This window comes from Protopterus annectens, chromosome 17.part0, assembly GCF_019279795.1.
Source record: "Protopterus annectens isolate FY-2018-M chromosome 17.part0, PAN1.0, whole genome shotgun sequence".
In the NCBI taxonomy this organism is placed as follows: domain Eukaryota; kingdom Metazoa; phylum Chordata; order Ceratodontiformes; family Protopteridae; genus Protopterus; species Protopterus annectens.
Genome location: NC_056751.1, coordinates 537,986,342 through 538,009,310, shown reverse-complemented (window position 1 = coordinate 538,009,310; position 22,969 = coordinate 537,986,342). Strand labels below are relative to the sequence as shown.

The 22,969-nt window shown below is 41.9% G+C and overlaps 1 protein-coding gene across 1 annotated transcript in view; it reads left to right on the top strand.

Annotated features, from left to right (window-relative positions):
• LOC122791453 (mucin-6-like) overlaps positions 1 to 22,969 on the top strand; it is a 1,454,314-nt gene that overhangs the window by 1,411,956 nt on the left and 19,389 nt on the right. The window contains exon 28 of the mRNA XM_044059198.1: positions 18,101 to 18,130. Within this exon, the coding sequence (XP_043915133.1) occupies positions 18,101 to 18,130 (30 nt within the window). The remainder of the gene's footprint in view (positions 1 to 18,100; positions 18,131 to 22,969) is intronic.

Genomic DNA, 22,969 nt, shown 5'->3' with positions numbered 1-22,969 from the left:
TTGTGTAGGTAGGAAGATGCACTAGATTCTTACGTGAACAGTCTGCATAAAATTTGGGTAGGAATCTAAAATCTATAGTAGGATGCTTAAACTCTTTAGAACCTGATATATAAGGACAAGCTGCACAGGTTCTTTAGTTTGTGGAGGAGTCTGTTGGAAGCTAACATAGGATGATGAGGAAATCTCTTCAGACACAGATTCAGCTTGGTGGTCTTCCTGACACCTACACCCCTTCTACAGCTCCAGGCATGGTCCTTACCACCCCCCATTGATCTCGCCTGTTCTGGTCTAAATTTCAGATCCGACAGCCACAGACCTGACTTTCTCCATCAGAGCACCAATGTCAGAGCCAATAGCTCTATCCACTTTGACTCTGGTATCTCTTACTCTCTCAACTCCATCCATGACAGATCAGGGTGAGTCTTGGATCTGAAGCATCAGAGTTGAGGCTTGGAAGTCAGAGTCGACTATGAAGTTTTTGGAGCCTTCCTTGCCCCTTAGTGCTTCAGCTGTGGACAGCTTGGTGTCATTATCACCCTCAGAGCTGAGCTGAATTGGAGCCAGGGATATTCCATCCTTGTCCTCCTCCTCAAGGCATGAGGGTGCTGTGTCAGCACTGGTTTTGGCTTCAGCTTTTGAAGCATTTGGGAGGTTACTGTTCAGATCCAGAGAGGAGGTAGCTCTCTCTCATTTGGCTTTATCCTGACCCTCCATGGATCCTGTTACCATGTCTGCTAATCCTGTTTGGCAGGGGCAGTCAGTCTTCTATCATCTAAGCAGCTTTCACCTGGAAAGCTCCCCTTCAGATTACTATCCTTCCTCAGAGCCCCTTTGGGGGAGGGACCAATGAAATGGGCCTGTAAGTGAAGGCATCTGGACTACAGAAGACACTGATTTTGATGAAGTGGGAGCTTCCGCTTGATCCCCTTGAAGATGTCTCTTGTGGAGACATTCTAGAATTGATAAAGCAAAGGGGGAATGTTCTACAGAAGCCCCCTGTACATTGGAGTTGGTGTTCCTCAAGGCATCTGGGACTGGTTCTTCTATCTCCTTCATGGTCCCACCCACTGATGAAGTAATAGACCTGGTCTCTCAGTAGGCCAGGAAGGAACCTGACATGGTGGAGCCAATCCCACACTAGCCAGATAAGGTCTCAGTGGCCCCTAAGCATAAGTTTGACTGAAGAAAGGGTTCCCAGCAGATGCCATGGTTGTTGCAACAGCTACAAGAAAAGAGCTCTCGGTGGAGAGCAAATCTATTCATCTCTCTTATAGAAAATCTAGGAGGCTGAACAGATTTGGGAAATAGACATGCACTTCAGCGATATTTGCACTTGGAGAGCTGAACTACTTGACTCGTATGACTTGATTCCAGAGGGTCTTGATGAAGGAATTGTCAAAATCTCTCTCAGGTAACCTGTCTGGAGATGTCCAAAAGTCCATGGAGTCTCTACTATCCTTTAATCCATGACTAATGTGAAAATGTGTCTGCTTTCTAATGCAGCTGTTAGCACTGGAAGGGCAACAGACACCACCATTGCTCTGTGTCAACATGTCTGGATGCGCCTATGCAATTGTATGGAAGGCTTCAGGACATCCTTTATTAATGCTGCTTTGATGGATTGACCCTGTTTGGGTCTAAGACAAAAGAAACACTTACCAGAAGTGAGCAGGAAGGCAAGCCCCTCTATGCAGCTGGCATGCATTTTTGCACCCTGCAAAAGACCTTTTTTTTTTTGCAAGTAAAAGTTTGGAAAGAAGTTATGATTATGAAACTTCCAGGACTTTTGCCAGGAAGCTTCAGTTGACATACCCCTCTCTGGGACCGGCAGGAAATACATTTAACAGATGCCACCTTAGGGGCAGAGGTAAACCACAAAACCAATGGTTTTGAGGTCCTTTTACAGAGAACACCTTCCAGTGATCTTTAACGCTTGTCTGACTGCAGCACTGTGGTGGCAGTCAGGGAGCACTTATCCCTGCACCCTCAAGCCTGGCAGGACATTATCCAAGATTCCTGATTGCAGAAGTTAATGATCAGAGGCTACGTTATTCCCTTTGTTTCCCTTTCTTAAAACAGGAAGAGAATTCCTAATGTTCCATCTTTTCAGATAGAATTGACAGCAGCAGAGATACGAAAGTTGCTAGAAAAAAGACTTTTTATGTTCATAGGTGTTTACTAGGCTAACAACCACAAGGGCCTTTTTAAGCCTAGCCATGCATCCCAAATCTCTGACCAGTTCTGATACCTTGATAAGTTTAAGCAGCGGCTTGGGAGATGAAACATTTACAAGCAGTGTCCTGGGAGATGAACCATTTACATGTTGCCTGTGTCGATTAGAGACATAGGTGCCAAACCAGGGATACATTTCCTGTTACTCAACCAGTTGTTCAAGTTGCACTTGAATTGGGTTAGGGAAGACCTCTGCTTCACATGGATGGGGAGCCTGTTCCAGAGATGGGTAATCTCTGGGATACATATCTCTCTCTCCAGCAGGTCCTATTTATATCACAAGTGAGGCCATCAAGGAGGTCCTACCAAACCAGCAAGCAACAATTCATAAAACAGATGAAGTTCCGGATGGTCACACTTCAGTCCATACTACCTGTTTGATTAGGGATTTCCATTTTAAAACAGGCTATAGGGTAAAATAAATGGTTTCATTTATGCATAAAAAACAGTTAAGCAGAAAGGAAAATAATCCTGCTGGCCAAGCATGAAAAGAGTTTATTAAAAAGGAAAGAGAAGCATAACGTGTGCAGACAGAATGTGCTTTTCTCAAGGAAAAGCTCCGCTACAGAATGTTCCTTAATGAAGCACATACAAAGCCTGAGACCAATGTTAAAAAAAGTAAATAAGGAAATTTATGAGACTAAAGCAATATAATATGCTGTGTTCAGGATAGCAGGATAGTTCAGGTTAGTAAGTTCATTCCACCTGTTACTTCAGAGAAGATGTCTAACACTTGAGCATGAGTACAGAAAACAGGTCATCTAGAGGCTATGTCAGTTTAGTTGCTCAGGACAATCAGAATATTACCTGAATTGTTTATCAGTACTGTTAATGGAGACAGTATTCGGATATTATGAACATCTAATAAAACCTTATTAAATGAAATACAGTATTTGGAGAATTCATTCTTAAAAGTACATAAGACGTGGTCCATAAGGTAGAGACTGACACCTATTCAGCATGAGCTTGGGTAATTAAGACTTTCGTTTCTCAGTCTCATTGCATACAGTGTTTCCACGGTACAGTACAGCATTATCAAATCTTACACTACCTCTTCTGAGGAAAGATGACTGGATGTACTAGATAGATCTCCAGGATATGTATTACTACATAAAGATAGTGAAGCGGTCCAGGAGAGTTCTCCATTTCAATTCAGAGCACTTCCGTTTGACCTCACCACAGTCCCCAGAGTGTGCACCACATGCATGGCAGTTGTGGCAGCCTATTTCAGACTGCAGCTGTTTCAAGTGTTCCCCTATTTATATGAGTTGCTCCTCACCATATCAACCCAGGATCTACTAATTCAGTGTAGGGACTTCTTGCTCCTCCTGCCTCCACACTTGGGGATTACCATCAATCTTGTCAAAAGCCATTTGAAACTGTAACAGATGATAGAGGTCACCTAATGCCACTGGGACTCTTCTACTCAGATAGGCAGACTTTCACAAACTGGTATCATATCTCAGATAACTTCATTGGTCTTGCATCATTCTGACCCCTTCCTCAGTGAGACTTGTTCTTCAGTTTCTGGGCTCAATGGCTGCTTCGATCGCAGTAGTACCTCTGGAAGATTTTACATGAGAGTCTTGCAGTGGACATTTTCAGTTTAGTGGTCCTTGTCTCACTCCCTTCATACACCTGCATGTCTCACACCTATATGCTGTGAGCACATTGAGTGGTGGGTGGTTGAGCTCACCTGTAGTGTCATGGGGTCAACCATTCATCATACCACCCCATTAGTCACTATAACCGTAGACCCTTCAAAGGGAAGATGGTCCAAGGTTCTTGGTCAATAACAGAGGCCAGTCTTCACATTAGTTTCTTGGAGAAGAGGGCAGTCCTCCTAGCTTGGAAGACATTTAGGACTCTATCCAGTTAGATAGCATGGCAGTGGTCTGGTATATCAACAAACAGGGTGGAGCCCATGTATGTCCACTGTTCAGGGAAGCCATAAGACTATGGCAGTGGGCAATGCCTTCCTGACTATTTCATGTCACAATGCACTTCTCAGGGAATTCTAGTACTCTGGTGGACAAACTGAGCAGGTCTGTTCTCCTACCCCATGAGTAGTCCTTCAATCAGTCAGTAGCAATGTTGATTTTCAGTCGCTAGGACCAACCTTGCTGTGATCTTTTCACTTTTTACCTAAACAACAAATGCAACAGATACATTTATATATTTTCTCCACAGGGACAGCCACCAAGGGTTGCTCTAGTCCTCAAATGGCCCCTAGGTCTCTTTTATGCATTTCCACCCTTCCCTCTGATGAGATTTCTTCAGTAAGCCTGGAGGTGCAAGGCCAAAGTTCTTTTCATTGCCCCATTTTGGCCCCAATAGGTTTTCCCTTTCAGAGACCTCATATGATATTTCCTTCTTGGATGTTGGACCCATGTCCAGATCTTCCATGTCACCCATCCAGTCAGCCTCACTGAGCTGTAAAGACCCTAAAACTGACTGCATGGTATCTCTAAATTTAATGGTGGCCAGAGATGCCAGGCTGTCTGCTCCTGTCATTCAGATTTTGTCATCCCCACAAAACACAAATGCCAGGAAGGTTTACCCTTAGCAAATGGAAAATATTTACCATATGGTCCTGTGTCAAAGGTCTGGACCCTTTTCAGCCTTTTGTCCATCTACTTTAGACTTCTTGGCAGTGTTCTTTCACAAAGGTTCCAGTTTTTCAACTATTGAAGTCTAGTTTCCAATTTCTGCATGGGACAGAATCAGACTTCCATTGCCTCCTTAAAAATTTCCAAACCCTTTTTGGAGGGAACTTTTCCCCCTAAGACCCTCAATCCGGGATCCAGTTCCCCTTTAGAGATTGCTGTCATGCTGCAGGGTCTGACTAGGACTCCTTTTGAGTGGGTCTAACATTTCTTATGGAAGACAATCCTTTTGGTAGCAATCACATCCACTAGGAGGATTTCTGAATTACAAGCACTGTGTCTTGTAAACCTCTGTACCTTGTTTACTATAGAATATCTTTACAAGCTAATCCTCGTTTCCTTCCAAAAGTGGCCTTTGAAGCAAGTCATAATCAAACAATCAGTTTACCAGAGTTCATCCTGAAGTGTTTTAACGAGGAATATACTCTATATTTACTGGATGTTCATTGTCAACTTAGATTTTATTTGCATCGTACAAAGGATATCAAAGTCTGACCAGCTTTTTTCTCTGTTTCTCAAAAGCTAAATCGGGACAAGTAGTTTCTAAAGAAAGATTGTCCAAGTGGTTTTCCAACTGCATTGCCTTTGTTTCTAATAAAGTGGGATTAGCCATACCTGGCAAACCAAAAGCACATTTAGCTAAAGTGCTGGTTTCCTCCACTGCTTTTTCAGCTAGAGTTCCCATTGATAACATTTATGCTAGTACTACTTGGTTTTCATACTTTTGTGTTGCCTTACAAGTTGGATGTACAATCCTGATCTTGTACTTCTTTTGGCTCCACCATACTCAGGAATACCGTTTGCTGAGATGACTTGGTTCTGATCCTGTGTCCCAGCTCAAAATAATTATTTCTTTAGTAGTACTGATTGGTCTTTTGAGGTCTGCAGTGGCACATGCCAATTCTGTGTCCAACTCCATGTAGAGGATTGCCAGTCATCCCATCACTGCTCACACTGGCAATATTTCGATGGCCATAGATAGTATGTACTAGAGGTGGCCTTGTAGGTGAGCCATTGTGGGAATGTAGTCCTGTTATGCATCTGGATGTGTACAGCATTCTGCCACTCTCCATTGTCTCTGGTTTCTGATACTTGGCCTCCATTGATAGGGCACTTCATGAACTGCCCCCACCCAGGTCACAGTCCAACACCTGTATGCAGTCCCTGACAAGGGGACATAAAGTTCTAATGCAAAAATTCAGCATTGTTTTGGCAAATCAAGGTGATATAGAGCACCACCACCACTTTGCAAGAGTAAGTTATCTCCGAAACACACTATCTATCAACTCAAGACATCCATCTCCATATTAGGTAACATAACATAACCTGCACCCCATCACATCACACAGAATACCCATAACCTCAAGAGCCTCATCTCTGTCAGCTGTGGTACACCCCCACACCCCTAGTGTGTCTAGATAAACGTATCATTGTGATTCTAGCTGCCTGTATCTGTGAAGATAGCTGTGACCCATTCCACACTCCCTCAGGTCAAACCACTAATTACTCTAAGCATATCATCTAATACTGCAGGTGACTCTCTGCATTCAAATATTGTAGCTAAACTATGCAACTACAACTCACAACCACTGAAATGCATTCAGAATGCAAACTCATTTAAAACACAACTAAAACTTCACCTATGAAATCAATAGATCTGCTCCTGTACGTCTCAAGGATAAATACCACTGTTACCTTCTGTTTGCCATATCATCAAACCATTTCTCTTCATTCAGAATCATATGGCCCACAGCCAGTGTTCGCCAATACATGAATAGTTCTACTAGCATCTCACAGCTATGTACTTTGTTTTGTAACACTTTTCACTCCCACCTCAATACTTCTAACATAAACGTTAGCCATGTATATAATTGTCTCTGATTCTGCTTTATTGCCTCTCACTTAACTACAATACTAAAATTTTCTGCCCTGCCTAGTGCCTTCCTTCATCTCCATTTCTTTGAATTTCTAAGCACTAATGTCATGATCTATTATCTATCTAACAAGCCCACTAATAAATCTCTTCAAATGCTAAACATTCAACATCTGCTAATGCTTAAGTGTATTTTATACTGTAATAGTTGTGTCTATTTTATAATTAGCAAATATGTGCGTAATTGTTAATGTATATTATTTATTGTCTGTTCATTGATATTATTCAATGTCTGTTTAAAAATGTTTTTAATATATTAGAAGTTTTCTGTTTGGGCTTCTGCTGAAAAAGGTTTTTGGACTAAACCCAGTCGACAAACCCAGTAAGAAAAAGCAAAATAAAAATTAAATAAAGTATTTGATACAGAGTGTGTCTTGACTCTGTGCTAACCAGCACAGCCTGATACTAACACCTCATGCAGTCTATTTCATCTGTGCAACACGTCACTGTCACACTGTTTAGGTCAGAGCTCACTGCTTCTCGTGCACTGTGGTGTACTACATTCATTGCTGTCTGGGGTAGTTGCACAGTTGCTAGTTGTGGCTGTTCCAGCACATACTCATCAGATAATGGGACTGACACTCTCTCTCTGCTAGCCATGTGTGCATGGCTCAGTCTTACTAATATCCTGAAATTGTTCAGCCTGAGTTCTCCTTAACATATTATGGAACACGCAACATTCTAAGAACATCCTACAGACTATATGACATGGTTCCTGCATGCGCAGCTTTATACTATAGTTTGCTGAAGGATCAGATGAGAACATAATAAATGTGACAAAGGCATAAATATAGTTGCAAGTGCAGAGATCTTCTGGATCAGGATCGAACACAGGAATGGTAAGGAGAGGTGAATTTAAACTAAAAGATGAAAGGTTAATATTGGCAGCCTAGGATAGTGGACTACATACACATTGGTTTAAAAAATCTATTGAACATGTCAGAGAAACAGACAAATGCAGGTTTTTTAAAATAAAAATGGAAATAGTCACACATCCTGCTGCTGAGTGTGATATGCTAATGGAAGGAGGGCTGTTTACTGAAAGGCATAATAATGTGGCAAGACTGTTGCTCTAGGGATTGTGCAAACATTACAATAATGAAGTAGCCGAGAAGCATTGGAAACATGAACCAGAAGACATTATAAAGAATGAAGAAATTTATATCACATGGGATCACCCTTTACCTAAAGTTCCAAAAATAGATGAGAGAAAACCAGATATAGTAGTCGATGAAAAGAAGACAAAAGTAGCATTTATTATTGAAATTGCTGCACCCATTCATTACAATGTCTTACGTACAGAGATGGACAAAGTCATAAAATACTAGAATTTGCAGGCAGAAATGAGGGCAATGTGGAAGAAGGATATACAAACAATTCCAATTATAGTAGGAGCAATGGGCCTCATAAAAAAAGAGTTTACAACCATATTTAGATGTTAGCAAAACATGTACCTCTGTATGACTTGCAGGAGGAACTGGTTCTGGGCACTTTGTGGATGTTGTGAAAAGCACTTTTAGCTAACATCAAAGACTGAAACAATGCAAATTTCATGAACTTTAATCATATTTGAACTAGGCATGGGGCCCATTCCCATCATGGTATTAGAAACCAAAAAGACTTTGAGAAATTAAACCGAGTTTGGCCATACTCTTTATGTCCTGCATGGGTGTCATAAGGCAGGTACCATCATGAACAGCAGGAGATTATGAACGTGTGGGGATTACTACATTCAGACACACTATACATGTAGCTGTATATCTGCCTGCAGTTACCAACTAGATGGGTGGAATTCAAATATGCATGAAGTGCAGCATAACTAAAATATGTGCCAGCTATGAGAACTGTTGAGACTCTGGGCTAGGTGGGACATGTGGGCAATCTATGACACCCAGTATCTCAAGACGCCAGTTAATATCATAAGTGTCTGTCATATTAGCTATCTCCTCTGGTTTGCTAGGAAACCATGTATGGTCCTTCAGGTGTAGAATCATTACACTGAGTAACTTGATGTATAGGTGTATTAATGAGGTGGAATTGGAGGCCCGTGAAATACCAATGTCACTGATAGGTCACTGTGGTTAGTGTAAAAAGAGTCGTGCATGCATTGGTATCCACAGATATGAGAAGGCCATTCATTCCTGTTGATTCCATGTGTGTGGGTGACACATGTTAGCAAAGGCTCATAGACTATCACAGTCAACTCTGAACTGATCAATGATGCCTTAATTTGGGAAATTATGATAGACCATCTGCTGATGGTAGCATTTACATTGCTGCAGGATGGCAGCTCAAGCATACTGACAAAAGGCACTAAGACCAAGATAGTACACCTGGTAACGCATTAGTCATGGGTGACTCCAAAGTCAGACACACAGATGCACCACTCACTTGGCTGAGAAAAGACACAGTGATAGTTAGCTACCTTTTCTGGTGCCTGGATCTCCATCATCACTAGGGTCCTCAAGTACATTTTCCCTAAATACACATATGATATGGTTATTGCACACTTCATTTAGTGGCTTAGCTATTGGTGTCATTCTAAGGGGATCCAACACATATCAGTCTGGGAGGAGATAACTGACAACCCAGGCTGCTTTGCTAGGAAAGGCCTACACCTCTCTTCTCATGGCTTCCACATACTGTCCAGGATCATTTCCTCCCCAATAAATACTTTTTTAGGCAAAGTCATTCTCCTCAAATTACATGCATAACTAATCAAAAGGTAGTATTGTCGCCTCACAGTAAGATGCTGTCTGGTTCGACTCTCAGCTAGAGCGTCTTCTGCATGGAGAAATGCGTGAATGGGTGTACCTTCGTTGAAGGTTGTGCATCAGGGCTGGCAACTCGGCACGTAAAAATCAACTGCCAATCATTAGCAGACCGGAGTTCCGCTGTGGTGACCCCTAACCGGGAAAATCCGAAAGACACAAGAACAACAACAACTAATCAAAATCAAAACTATTTAAAGATGGCACTGCTCAATCCTGGAAGCATAAACTAGAAGTTCCACTAGTTCTAGGCATTCTTAAGTCTTGCCACTATAGATGATGGCATAGTTACTGAAACATGCGTTCAGAGCAGTGAGATCACCCCTCCCATGCAAGGTTTCAGTGCCTACTGCTCTTTCAGACACAGTGGGAAATAACAGTATTATTGGTGGGGGCATGTCTGCATTCCTTAGAAACCATCTCACCTCCAAACTCTTAAGCCAGTTCAATAACCTTGGGCTTCTTCAGATCCTTTTCATGACAAATAGAACTCCATACCATAAAATAGCCAACTATGATAGGACTGCAAACTTGGAGCTGTCATTAACTTCCCATATGACTGCCAAAATCTCCTTTCCATTTCACTGTTGCAGTATTCTTTACATTAGGGATCCCCTGCCAAATGTGGCCTCGATGTCCATCCAGTATATCAAAGCCTATAGGCTGCATTAAGGTATGCCATATGTCACACATGTGCTCCTTGCATAGTGTAGGGTATAAAGGTGACATCCAGATCTACCATCCTCAACTTCTTTGCCACCATTCAGAATGCCATCTCTTGACTGCCAGTCTGAACGCCCGTTCAATTTCTGGTGCACTAAGCCATTACAGATAAGTGCCCCATTGGGGTTCTTTTTTTACTTATCATTTTTATTGATGCTTGCTGGGTTTCATGTCATCCAATAAGGTAAATGACAGTGTGAGAGACAGATTCCTAATAAAGACTGCCACGACCAGTGTCTTTTTTGCTTAAGTGTCTCTCACGACCATACATCCTGTTCTATTTGTCATGCTTTTGTACCTAAAACACTTCAGAGTAGGCTATCTTCTTTGGTGCTTTATCTTGAAAATCAGCATCTTAAGCTTCTTCTGAAAGACACAATGGAGGGTACTTCCCACTCAGAAGGACAGCTGTCAGTGAAGAAGAAGGCCAAGAAGTCTAGGCCAGAATATTCTGCTGTTCAGCCTTCACCTGATGTCTCTCCTTAGGGAACTGAATGCCTAGAGGTTCGCCCAGTTTTGTCATTGGATTCCTCTTCCACAACCTGGTTGGAGGCCAGGGGGATCCAACTTTAAGCACATTTAAGGAGGCTTTGCAGACATCCATTTTGGATACTCGGGGGAACCATGGCTGACTATTTCCAAGGGGCCTAGGGGTGTTCCTTAGATATTACTCAGAGAAGAAGTCCCTACTACCATTACTGAATGCCATCATGGTTCGGAGTCTTCAATTTTATGGCAAATGTCCCATTGAAGAAAAAGCAAAAGACTAAACCTATTTCTCCTGCTCCTAAGGATCCAAAGAGTAAATGGCAGCCCTTCACTCAGGGTTTGTTTAGTGCTTTGATGGTGTTGAAACCTTCTCAGGGAGTTTGTTCTAGCCCTCCCTTGGTTCTCTACTCCCCAAAAAAGACTCAGAGAACATGATTCCTCAAAGAAGGAGCTGGATTCGGATGAGGAATCCCTTGCTTACTCTTCTCAGGTTCCTTCTCCTTTGGACTATGGGTCAGAAGAAGAGTAATCTACCAGTCCTGATACTTCTTTTGAAGAGACTTCTTTTGGGGACACAATCTCCAGGATGATGGAGTTCTTTAAATAGGACTGTGTTTAGGTCTCTGAGGTACATAGACAATACTATGAGTTGCTGCAGATGGACTCTTCTAAAGCTTCTGCTGTTCCTCCTGTTTTAGCTGCCTTGTTGGATGCATATTTCAATGCTTCTTAGGGTCCAGAAACTCAGCTTCCTGCTCCCAAGAAACCTGATAGATTCTATAGGGTGCCTGAGGACTGTCAATTTTTGTACAAGTGTCCTGCTGCTGACCCCTTGGTGGTATCTGTAGCCTCCGACAAACCCTCTCAATTACTTCCTTCTTTCATATTTCTGCCCTCTGATAAAGATAGCAGGACCATAGAAAAGCTAGGCAAGAAGGTTTACACCTCTGCTATGTCAGCTTTTAGGGCTGCTAATTATCAGACACATATGTCCAGGTACTTGTTGGCTCTCCTATCCAAGGCTTGTCAGGTTATTTCTAATCTTCCAGACTCTGAGAGTAAAACCTCTGCTGTTTCCCTGTTAGGGACTTCCTCTCAGGTGGCTCATCATTCCATTAAGTGTAGTTATAATGCAGCGGATCCTTCCTCTAGGGTTGCTGCTTTTGGTCAGTGATGAGAAGGTATTCTTGGCTTCGGCTTCAACCTTTGCCTGATGATATTATAGTTAAGTTGATGGATGTCCCTCTTGATAATAAACATTTGTTTGGCAAACTGCTGCTGATATGTTTAAGTCCCTTTAGGATAAGGGCAAGTCTTTACAGGAAATTAAACGTGTTTTGTTTCTTCTAAATTTCAGCAAAACTACCCCAACAAGCTAGCCTTTGTTCTCAGGTAATCTCACCCTCCTGCTAAGCACAAAAAGTGTGGCAAGCAGGCTCCTTCTACTAAGGCTACTCCGACTTCGTTGCCTCAGAAGTCTCCTTTTCCACATAAATGGGTGCTGTATGACTATCCTATTCTTCCCAGACACTTTCTTCTTTATTTTTCTCTCGTCCTGTTTGGCTATGGATTATTCAGGATTCCTGGGTCCTATCCATTATTCATCAGGGGGATTTCATGGTTTGGAAATCCCTTTCCTGTTTTATGGGTGCACCTCAGCCCCCTCAGCAACATCTCTCCTTCTTTCCAGAGGTGCTTCTGGACCTTTTGACTCAGGGTAATATTCAAAAGGTGCCTGAATCTCAAAAGGGGAAGGGGTTTTACTCCAGGATGTTTATAGTACCCAGAAAAGAGAGTATTTGGAGACCAATTCTAGACCTCTCTCATCTAAACATGTTTCTGAAGGTGACCTTCTTTAGAATGTTGTCCCTTCAGACTTTGTTCCCTCTTTTGCTTCCTCAGGCTTACATGGTATCTCTGGATCCCAAGGATGGTTATCTACAATTTCTGATCCATCCCTTTTTCAGAAAGTTTTTATGTTTCTCTGTTGCTTCCTGGCAATTTCAGTTCTCTTCTTTCCTCTTTGACCTTTTTACTGCCCCAAGGGTATTTACAAAATGCCTCGCTCTTGTGATTACTTTTTGCAAGATTCAGGGGATCCAAGTATTTCCTTACTTGGATGACCTCCTGTTTCAGGTACCCTCTCCATTTTGCTATTTCCCTTCTGTAAAGCCTGGGATTCACAATAAACTTCAAAAAGTCTTTTCTGACTCTTGATCAGGACCATCATTTTCTGGGGTGCAGGATTCAGATGGAGCCTATGCTGGCATCCCTGCCTCCTTACAAGGCCTTGGCACTAATTTCCTTCTTTCAAACTCTTCTTCCTCTGGCCTTTTTACAGCCAAGGAGTTTCTGAGAGCTCTGGGATACATGGCATTCCCCATCCCTATGCTTCCTCTAGTCAAACTCCACATGCGAAAGTTTCAGTGGTTCCTGAAGTCAAATTTGGCTTCAACATGTGCATCCCATAGACTTTGTAGTTCTGCTTCTACCTTGTCTCAAGAAGGAACTTTACTAGTGGATCCAGCAGTTGTTTCTAAAGTCAGGGCTCCCTTTTCATCACCCTCTTTCCTTTCAGGAGCTGTTCACAAACACTTCAGATGTGGGATGGGGAGCAGCTTTTGGCTCCCTAAAGGTGCAGGGGATGTGGTTGCGTCTTCAACAGAAATATATCAATGTCAAAGAGATGAGGGCTGTTCTGCAGGTGCTTTAGGCTTTTCATCCTCTTTTCTCCCCAGGACCGCTTAAGGTATTTACAGGTAATAACACAGTGATGTGCTATGTAAACAAATAGGAGGAAGAAGATCGTATCTTCTTTGCTGGTTGGCTATCTTGATGTGCGATCTTGTTGCCCAGTATCAAGTGACACTTCAGGCTATTTACATTCCCTCAGGTCAAAACATTGTGGTAGACACTTTAAGCAGGTCCTTAACTCAATTCCATGAATGGATGCTTCATAGGGGATGGGTTCTGGACATTGAGAACCAGTGCAGTACTCCTTGAATAGATCTGTTTGCCTCCCCTCTGAACAGACAACTTTCTCTATTTTGTATCAGAGTCCCAGGTCCTCTAGTTTGGACACCCTATCTTTTTCTTGGAAGGGAATGTTTCTTTATGCTTTCCCTCCCCTCCCCCTCATTCCAAAAGTCCTGTTCAAAATTCAACAGGATTCTCCCAAAATCTTGTTGATGGCATTGTTTTGGCCAAGACAGCATTGTTTCCCTCTTCTTCTGCATTTAGCTAAGGGCAATTATCAGAGGTTACCTTACAGGGTGGACCTACTCGCACAAGACAAGGGATCTCTCATCCATCCCCAGCTGTTCAATCTTCAACTGACACTGTAGGTGATAGGATTTTGATTCCAAATAGATACCTTTTTTTCTGAGGATGTGCTTAGGGTCCTGCAGGAGGCCAGGAAACCCATTACTAAGGAAATCATGCTTATCCAAATGCAAGAGGTTTTCTGTTTGGTGTCTTCCTTGTAACCTGGATCCAATTTCAGTGAATGTTTCCTTGGCTCTGTCTTATCTATGCAAACTGCTCAGTGCTGGGTTGGCTTAGTCTTCTGTTAAGGCCTACTTATCAGTTGTCTCTGCTTGTCTGCCTTTATCTTCTTCTTTAGTGTCTAGATTTGAGGCTAAACAAATCTTAAAAGGCATCCTTCATATTAGGCCTCCCAAGAAGACTGTTCCTCCTCCCAGCGATCGTAATTTTGTTTTGGAAAAATTGACTTAGGCTCCTTTTTAGTCTGCAGCTTCAGCTTCCTTGCAACATCGCTCTTAGAAGGCTGTTCTTTTGTTAGCCTTTACTTCTACTTGATGGGTGGCTGAGCTTCAGGCCTTTATGGCTTCTCCTTTTTTCTTGTTTTCATAAGTACAGGGTGTTTTTGCATACTAATCCTTCTTTTTTTGCCCACAGTGGTGAATGAGTTGTCCCTTAATCAATCTGTTCACTTGCCCACTTTATTCCCTTCTCTGCAATCTGCCAGTGAAAAGGTGCTGCATACATTGCATGTGCATAGACAACTCAGATTTTGTTTGGATAAGATCTGCAGCTCTTTGTTTCTTTTCATCCCAGGTCCTGAGGATTAGCTGTATCCAAGCAAACTATTTATTCTTGGATCTCAAAAGCTATTTCTTGATAATCCTGTTAAGGCTTGTTCTGGAGCTTTTTTCAAATGTTTGGATACTAACTCTATTCTTGAGGCACCTACCTGAACTTCTGTGCATACATTTACCAAGCACTACAAGTTGGATGGAATCTCCAGAGCTAGAGATGGTTTTGCTAGGGCTATCCTTCATGGCTTCCCAGAGGGCTCTGCTGGTCCTTCCTCCTCCCAAATTTCTTCTTGAGCTTTGGCACTCTCCATACTACTATGAATACTGCAAAAGTGAAATTGAAGAACATAGTACAGTTGTGGAAAATCTTACAATAATGGCAGATGGCCTTCTCTTCACTGTTGTAGTACTCACTCCCTCCTTCCACCCCCCACCCCGGTCCATTTCTCTTCTGGATGTACTGTTCCTCTCTATTGCTTGGACTGGCATTCCTGCTGGGTCTCTCAGTTCAGAGGATGGTACATCCGGACATCACCTTTATGCCCTATGCTAAGCAAGGAGCATAAGTGTGACATATGGACTATGTTAAGGCAACCTAAAGGCTTTTTTATAATGGCCAGACATCAGGCCACTCTTGGCAGGGGATACCTAATGTAAAGAATACTGCAACAGTGAAGAGGACATCTACTGTTATGGTCAGATTTTACACAACTGTACTTTCTTTAGAAGGGACTTGCATGCACCAATAAATGTTGCCTGGACCACTGCTGAAAACTATATGCCACAAAATGCAGTATTGTGTCCTTTAGGATAACTGGGCACCCATGCACCTACCAATATGTGACATCCCTTTGAAAGCTGACTCAGCCGTGAGGGACCTGGGCACTTTCATAGACAATGAATTATACTTTGATCACTATGTATCTACTATTGTTAGCAAATAATTTTTCCTTGGCAGACTAATCCCCAGGTGTATTTCTTCCAGATCTAAGGAATTTATCATCCTACTCTTCTCCTCCCTCATCAGGCCCATAATAGTGTAATGGCTCTTTTGGTATGTACTTGTCTAAACATATGGCCCAGCCTGAAATACCACAGTGTTTCCTCACTAACTAAATCAAAGGCATGCTTTCCTTGAGCTACCTAGATCACCTTAAAGCATTCTCTCTTTTTTCTGTTTCCTACAGACTGTTGAGAGATGACCTCTGTATAGCTTGCAGAGCCTCAAAGGATCTAGTTTCATGTGACCCTGTGCGCATTCAGAAAACTTATAACACCCTCAGCACCTGCTTAGGGGATATTAACTACCACTGAAACATAAATACAACTTGGTGGTGAGATAGATAGATATCCCAGAGAATCTCTCTTTTATGGAATATACTTCTCCCTGACACTCTTTAAGCATAACCTGGATGAACAGGTGGGCAATCACAAATACACCTTGGGTCTGGCTCCTCAAGTTCTCATTGAAAGGGGTGAAACTAGGTATAAATGATTCATGTCAATGGGTACTTATGATTTGAGGTATTGTGGGTAGGATACTAAATATTCTCTGGATCAACAGCCTACTATTGACCATTGAATCCATGAACCACCTATGTTATGAATTATATAATGATACTGTACAATGGCTGCTATGACTCCAAGCATTCTTGCAATGTGCAATGATGAATTTTTTAGTGTGTTTGTCCCTTTATAGTTAAACAGACCTGCATAATTTCTGCTGTATCCAACTATGAACTTCAAGTATATTCAATTTGCATACATCTGAATATCATGCTATCCTTATCTTACTATCCCATTTTATTGTCATGTCATTGTGCAAGTTATTTGCAAGTAAGTTCTGTTGCAGTTTGGGCTTACAGTGCTGTAGCACGCCATGGCACTATGAACTGTTACTAGTCTGCACTGGTCTCCGTGTTGTTGATTCTAGGGCAAGTGCTCACTGCATACTATGAAACTTGTATATGACTCCCTATGATATAGACATGGGCATTAGGCATAGATGCAGATATAGATTAGATATAGATATTGATGGATACATGTGGTGATGCCAGCCATCTGCACATTTTCTAGTGTGGGCAAATGTGGAATCCAGATTTTCAGAATACAGTTTTTGACAAATGTGTTCAGTTTTGTTATGTCAGGGTGCATAGAAATACAGTTTGAAAAGCAGCACTGTAATAAAATACATCAACATGGTCCTTTGCTGTGTCACTGCATCCTTTCAGGGTACTTTTCCGTTATCGGGGCAACAGCTCTAATGAGCTGTTGGAAGGTTAGCAAACGCGGTCGCACAGATCACTCTGCTGCCGCTGATGTGAGAACAGCCCTCAGTTTTTACTTGAAATTGTGGACAAAAAAAGGAGTAAGGACATTTTTGCAGCTAGGGTATCCCATTTGCATTGTAAAAGAGAAAGTCCCTTACTCTTACACGGCATCAGTGAAGGTAACCATTTTATAGGGACATCAGCGAAAGGGGCGTGCTTATCATACCATACGAAAATGCTGTGAAGGCTAGTATCGCCAAGAAGCACTGCATCTGATTCACACTAGCAAACTCCTTCTTACACCGGCCATCTCATGCGCACTTTTACAAGACTGACAGTGGAGCATACCAGTCAATATGCTTTCAGTGATGACAGCAGAACTGTATACGAGTGCACTTCTTTGAAGCGATTAAACATGCAATCACTGATGACAGCAGAAATAATTAACTGAAAACCTGTACTGCTGTTAGTGATCTACTAATAAATTTTCAGGTTCTCAAATATTAGCTTCAACATAGTAATTCTAAAAGTACATTTACGGGGGAAAGGTTACATACATGTAGACATTTACTGGAATATAGACATTCCAGTAAAGTTTGGCAATACGCAAAAACATAGTATTTATCTTTCACACTGCCCGCAAAAACACTGCCCACTCCTCCCTTATGGCAATGGTCTACAGTTGTGTATTGTTTTTAATGAAAAAAATATTGGACCAGTTAAACTGGTTTTATGAAAGGTCAATACACAATATATTTTCTCTACTTATATAAAATCATTGCAACCTCATGCTAACCTTCCCAACAGCTCATTACAGCTGTTGCCCTGATAACGGAAAAGTACCCTTTTTAGTTGCATGCTCTGATAAGCCACCAAGACATTGTGTTCTAATAATACATGTTGCAAAACTATTGGTTTCAGAATATCGAGAAATATGACTGCAACTTTTTTTTTACAGATAAACTGCCATTGCCACTGACAACTCCTGGTAAGGACGAATGACATAATTTATTTTTAAATGACTATGCATTCTGGAATCCTAGTTGCATTAATTCTGAGAGCAGCCATGTGCTTTTGCACTTTTGCAATTAAGCTTCATTCGTAGCTGTATTAGATCTGAATGCTTTTATAGTATTTAAAAGGGACAATCATGTATTTAACCACCATTACTGTTAAGCTGTAGTGAACTTAACATTTCTTGGCTGTTGATTACTTGCACCATGCCTTGTGAATTTTGAGAAAGCCCTAGCTCTTTGAACATAATGGATAAAGTCCAAGATGAAGGAAGCTGTACACTGCACAAACAGGAAGAGTAATACTCCAGCATATACTGTAATTCCATCTGTATTGGCTTAGGAAATATTGTTTACAAGTTTAGATGTAAGTTCTATAGAAACAACCCGACTCTTTGTGATGTATCATTGTGCAGCTCTGTGGAGGTTTTATTTTTTTATCCCCCATCCCTTGGATCATACTCATTTTGATTTGCTCCAGTAACTCCTCTATTCATCTCTTGGAGTGGAATCCAGGCATGCTGCAGATCAGGTGAAAGCCCTACAACACATTTGTTGCCTACCTGGAAGACCTAATTAGCTCATTCACTCCCAGAACAGGCAAGATTCAGGCAGTAGAGAGATGGCTATTCTGCTGGACCCAGTGGACTCCCCTCCCAATCCATGGTGTTCTTAATGCCAGAGGCAGCTCTTTTGATCTCCACTATGTTTTGCCACCCACAAAAGCATGCATACATTCACACATGACTTCTCCAGCCACTGTGACACACCACTTGGTGTACACCTGTTTTCAATGGGTTCAGCATCTAATGCTTCCTCTTGGTGTCAGCCAAGTAGAAAGGTGGAGCCACTTCTCCACACTGGATGCTAACTTGATGCTCCTTCACATGCCCTTTCAAGCACTAATGCTATTAATCAAAAATAGCTTGTCTTCATCACGGTTAGACTTTCATCTGTCTGTGCTGCAAGGGCTGATTGACATTTAGGTATTCTGCAGAGATTTGCACACAGTTCCACAGGTACTGAATGCATAACTTGTCCATTTTCCACATGGTTCATAGGTTCTCCTTATGTTTTATCCGTTTTATTTGACAACAGTATCAAATAGTTCAAAACTTGTTTTTTCTTGTAATAAAGCATCACACAGTATGGTGTAGTTGTCAGACTATATCACTGCAGTATTGATGTGTGCTAAAATGTATATCAGTGTTTTGTTTCAAAGAGATGCTATATGCAAATATATGAAAGCACTAATTTATACGTAGTTATATTGAATGCACACTGGATGTTCTTACTAAATAGGCAGTACTATTTTTCAAATTTATATTTTTTACATATTATAATGCTATTAATAATAATATCTATTTGTTAATCAGGTAGGCCCACTGCTCATGCAGTTCCTTTTCAGGGGGAAACCCAGGAGCAATGTCTGCTCAAAGTCACACAACAGACAAATGACGGCTGAGGAACTCAAGTCCTGCACCACAGGCACTATGGTGTGCAGTCTTAACCCTCTGCACTAGCTCCATACAAGCAGTGCAGACAAAAGAAACATTGCTTTTTCACTCTTTTAATGTAAAATATTATCTGTACCTAATGCTAGACAAGATTTTGAAGACAGAATATATATTTTTATTTGGCTTTAAAACATGTTTGCATATATATTGCTATAAAAAGAAGTCATACTATTTTGCAGATTTACATAAAAGTGCCAAACACTGTGGATGTTAATAGGTCTGTTTACAAGATTCAGTCTACCATTATAACTTTTACAACATTCTTAGTGCTTGAGCTTAAATTATAAATAGGTTCATCTTCTGATCTGTTAACTATACATGAAGAAATATCCAATCCCTGTCCAAAGAATGATTTTCACAGTGACAATCAATGTTCTGGAAACAATTCAGAATGTCAGACACCTGGTCAACAGCTATTTTTCAGCATAGTGTGTTGTAATGTAAAGCTGTGGCCATAAGCAGAAATATTCATTTAGTACTTCATACTCTATGGAGTCCAGCCCCATCGGATTGAGATGGGTTTCAGAGTTGAAGTGTTGGAGCTTCGGGGGTCAGGATCTACTATGACATTTTTGGAGCTGCCCTTGCCCCTGGGTGTTTTGGCTTTGAAAAGTTCAAAGACCGGTTGGATTGGAGATGGAGACTGTCCTTCTCTGACCTCTTCAGGTTTGAGCAGTATTCCTTTGTCTCAGGTCTCAGAGAGTCAGCTTTCTAGGCTTTTGAGAGAGGTTTCTTGAGATCTAGAGAAAGATATCTCAGACTCACTTGTTTCCATCCCAACCCAAATTGGAGACTGTGTCTGGGTCTGCTCATCCTGTCTGACAGAGTCAGTTAGCCTCACTCAGCCTCAAGGGTTCTCACTTGGCAAGCTCACTCCTCTAATTCTGACCCTTCCCCAGAAGTCCCATGGGGAGGGCCACAGAAAACATGCTGTAAAAGAAAGTATTTAGAATCATCTTAAGAGTCTGTCTTGGAAGATACCGATTTTGATGAAGGGCAGGGATCCTCCAGATCCCCTCTGCAAGACCTTTCCTTTGGAGATATTCTCTAACTGAGGAAGCAGAGAGAGGGTTGATCCACTGCAGCCCCTTCCCCAGAAGAGTTGTTATTCCTCAAGGTGGTCATAACTGGCTAATCTACTTCCTGGGTGGTCCTGCCCACTGATAACTTCATAGACCTGGTCTCTCAGTGGGCTTGGAAGGAACTCAGTGTGGTGGAGCCTATTCCACGTAAACCAGACAAGATATTGGTTGCACCTAGAAGTAGGTCTGATTGGAGCAAAGTTTCCACTATAGATGCCGTGGTGATTGGAACAGCCATGAAGAAGGAGCTCTCAGAGGAGAACTTGTTTGTTCCTCCTCCTAACTGAGAATCTAGGGTGTTGGACAGATTTGGAAATTAACGTATGCTTTAGAGATTGATGACATTGGTGCAGTATCATATTGCATTCAAAAAGTGTGCTCTAACCTCCACCACTCAGGAACAGTCTTGTGAGCTTCAGAATACCTGCCTTCAGGAGGTATATGCATACTTTCATGCATGCATTGAATTCTGAACAAGTGATATGCCACTTGGAGCATGGACATCACCAGGCTTTTAATGCTGCTACTGCAGTGAGCTTAAGCTACCTCCCTCACTCCCTCTCAAGATGGAAAGAGCCAGTGTTGGGCAGTCACTGCCACACTCACCTCACACCCCTCACATGGTGCCCCAGGGTCACTGCCACTAGTCAAACATGGGTCATCTGGGACACTGTAAGGACTATATCTCTCTGTACCATGAGGCTAAAACCCAAAAGAGATAATTTGTTCTTCTCCACAGGAATTTTTCCAAACTTTATCCTTCTTTTGCTTGGAGCATTAGTGGTTACTTTTGTTTCAGCTTTACTTTATTTTAATTCTCAACTTTCTGCTACTACCTGGTAGAGTCTACAGGATTCAATACTCACACACATTTCTGTATAAATGCCCTGTTGCTGACTGAGCCATTATCACTGTGGATTTAGAGAAGGGAGCTCAATTAGTTCCTCCTCCAAATTCTCTTTCTGATGATAGAGAGGAGATCCCTAGACAGATATGGCAAAAAATTTATAATTCTGCTACTCTGAATTTAGGGCTATTAATGGTCATACTCACGATTACATTTTTTTAACTAAGCTGGACAATATAGATTAGAGAATGTGCTAGCCAGTACTCAAGATCTAATCTGCTAAAAATGCTCTATTCCACATCTCACATTAATAAATATTCCAAAATATGTGGATATGATGCCACTGATGCAGCTTCTACAGCAGCTGCCACAAACTCTATCATCCATAGGCATGCTTGGCTTAGGCCCCAACCTTTACCTGAAGATGTTAAGGCACAATTATTGAATACCTTTCTGGAAAGATTTCTTGTTTGTGGGTCTCTCAGCTGAAGTATTCAGGAATGTGGAGGGAGAAGTAAAGATGTAATGTGATCCTATCTCGCCTACATTCTCTACAGATGGGTTCGGAGCCGATCCTCGGCTCCGACTCGGCGCTATACAATAGAACGCAGTCTCTTATTGGCTGAGTCACCTCATATCCCAGGATGCACCACCACTACTTCCCAGATCTCGTTTGCCGCTTTCAAGCATAGACGTGGTCTCGGACTTGGCTGAGCTAAGTACCTCTAGTCAGAAACTTTTTCTGTCAAATTTTTCTATAAAACTCACCCAAAAGCTGTTTTAACGGCTAGTGTTGTTGTGTGATTGTTTTTGGTACCTTTTTTGTGGAAGATTGTGTATTTTTGTTGGTGAAAAGGTTCCGTTTTAGTTAGAGGGGCCTAGCCCTGCCTTAGGCGTTTAAATTAGAGCCTAGATTGTCGGTGTTAACTGTTTTTTTGTCCTGTAATTGTTGTTAAATTTTTCTTTAAAACCATGTCTAAAGAGCATAGACCTTCCGGTTTTAAAAAATGTGTTAAGTGTGGTTATAAAATGTCTATAACGGATGATCATTCCCTATGTGTATATTGTTTAGGTCCCAAACATCTCCAGGAGTCCTGTAGCGTTTGCCACGCTTTTTCCTCTCGAGTCCTCCAAGAGAGGAAAAACAAATTGATATTAAAAGGGCTCATTGCCCCTTCTTTTGAGGAAGCCTTATCCTCTTCTTCTTCTCCTACTGGCAAGAAGAAAAAATCTTCGGCTCCGACCAGTCCGTCGGATCCGATAGCTAAAAAGTCTAGGCAGGCTTCTCCGTCGGCTCCACGGACTTCGGAGCCGAGGCGGAACAGTCTGCCTCGATGTCTCAGCCTCGACTCCTCTGGCTTTGGAGTC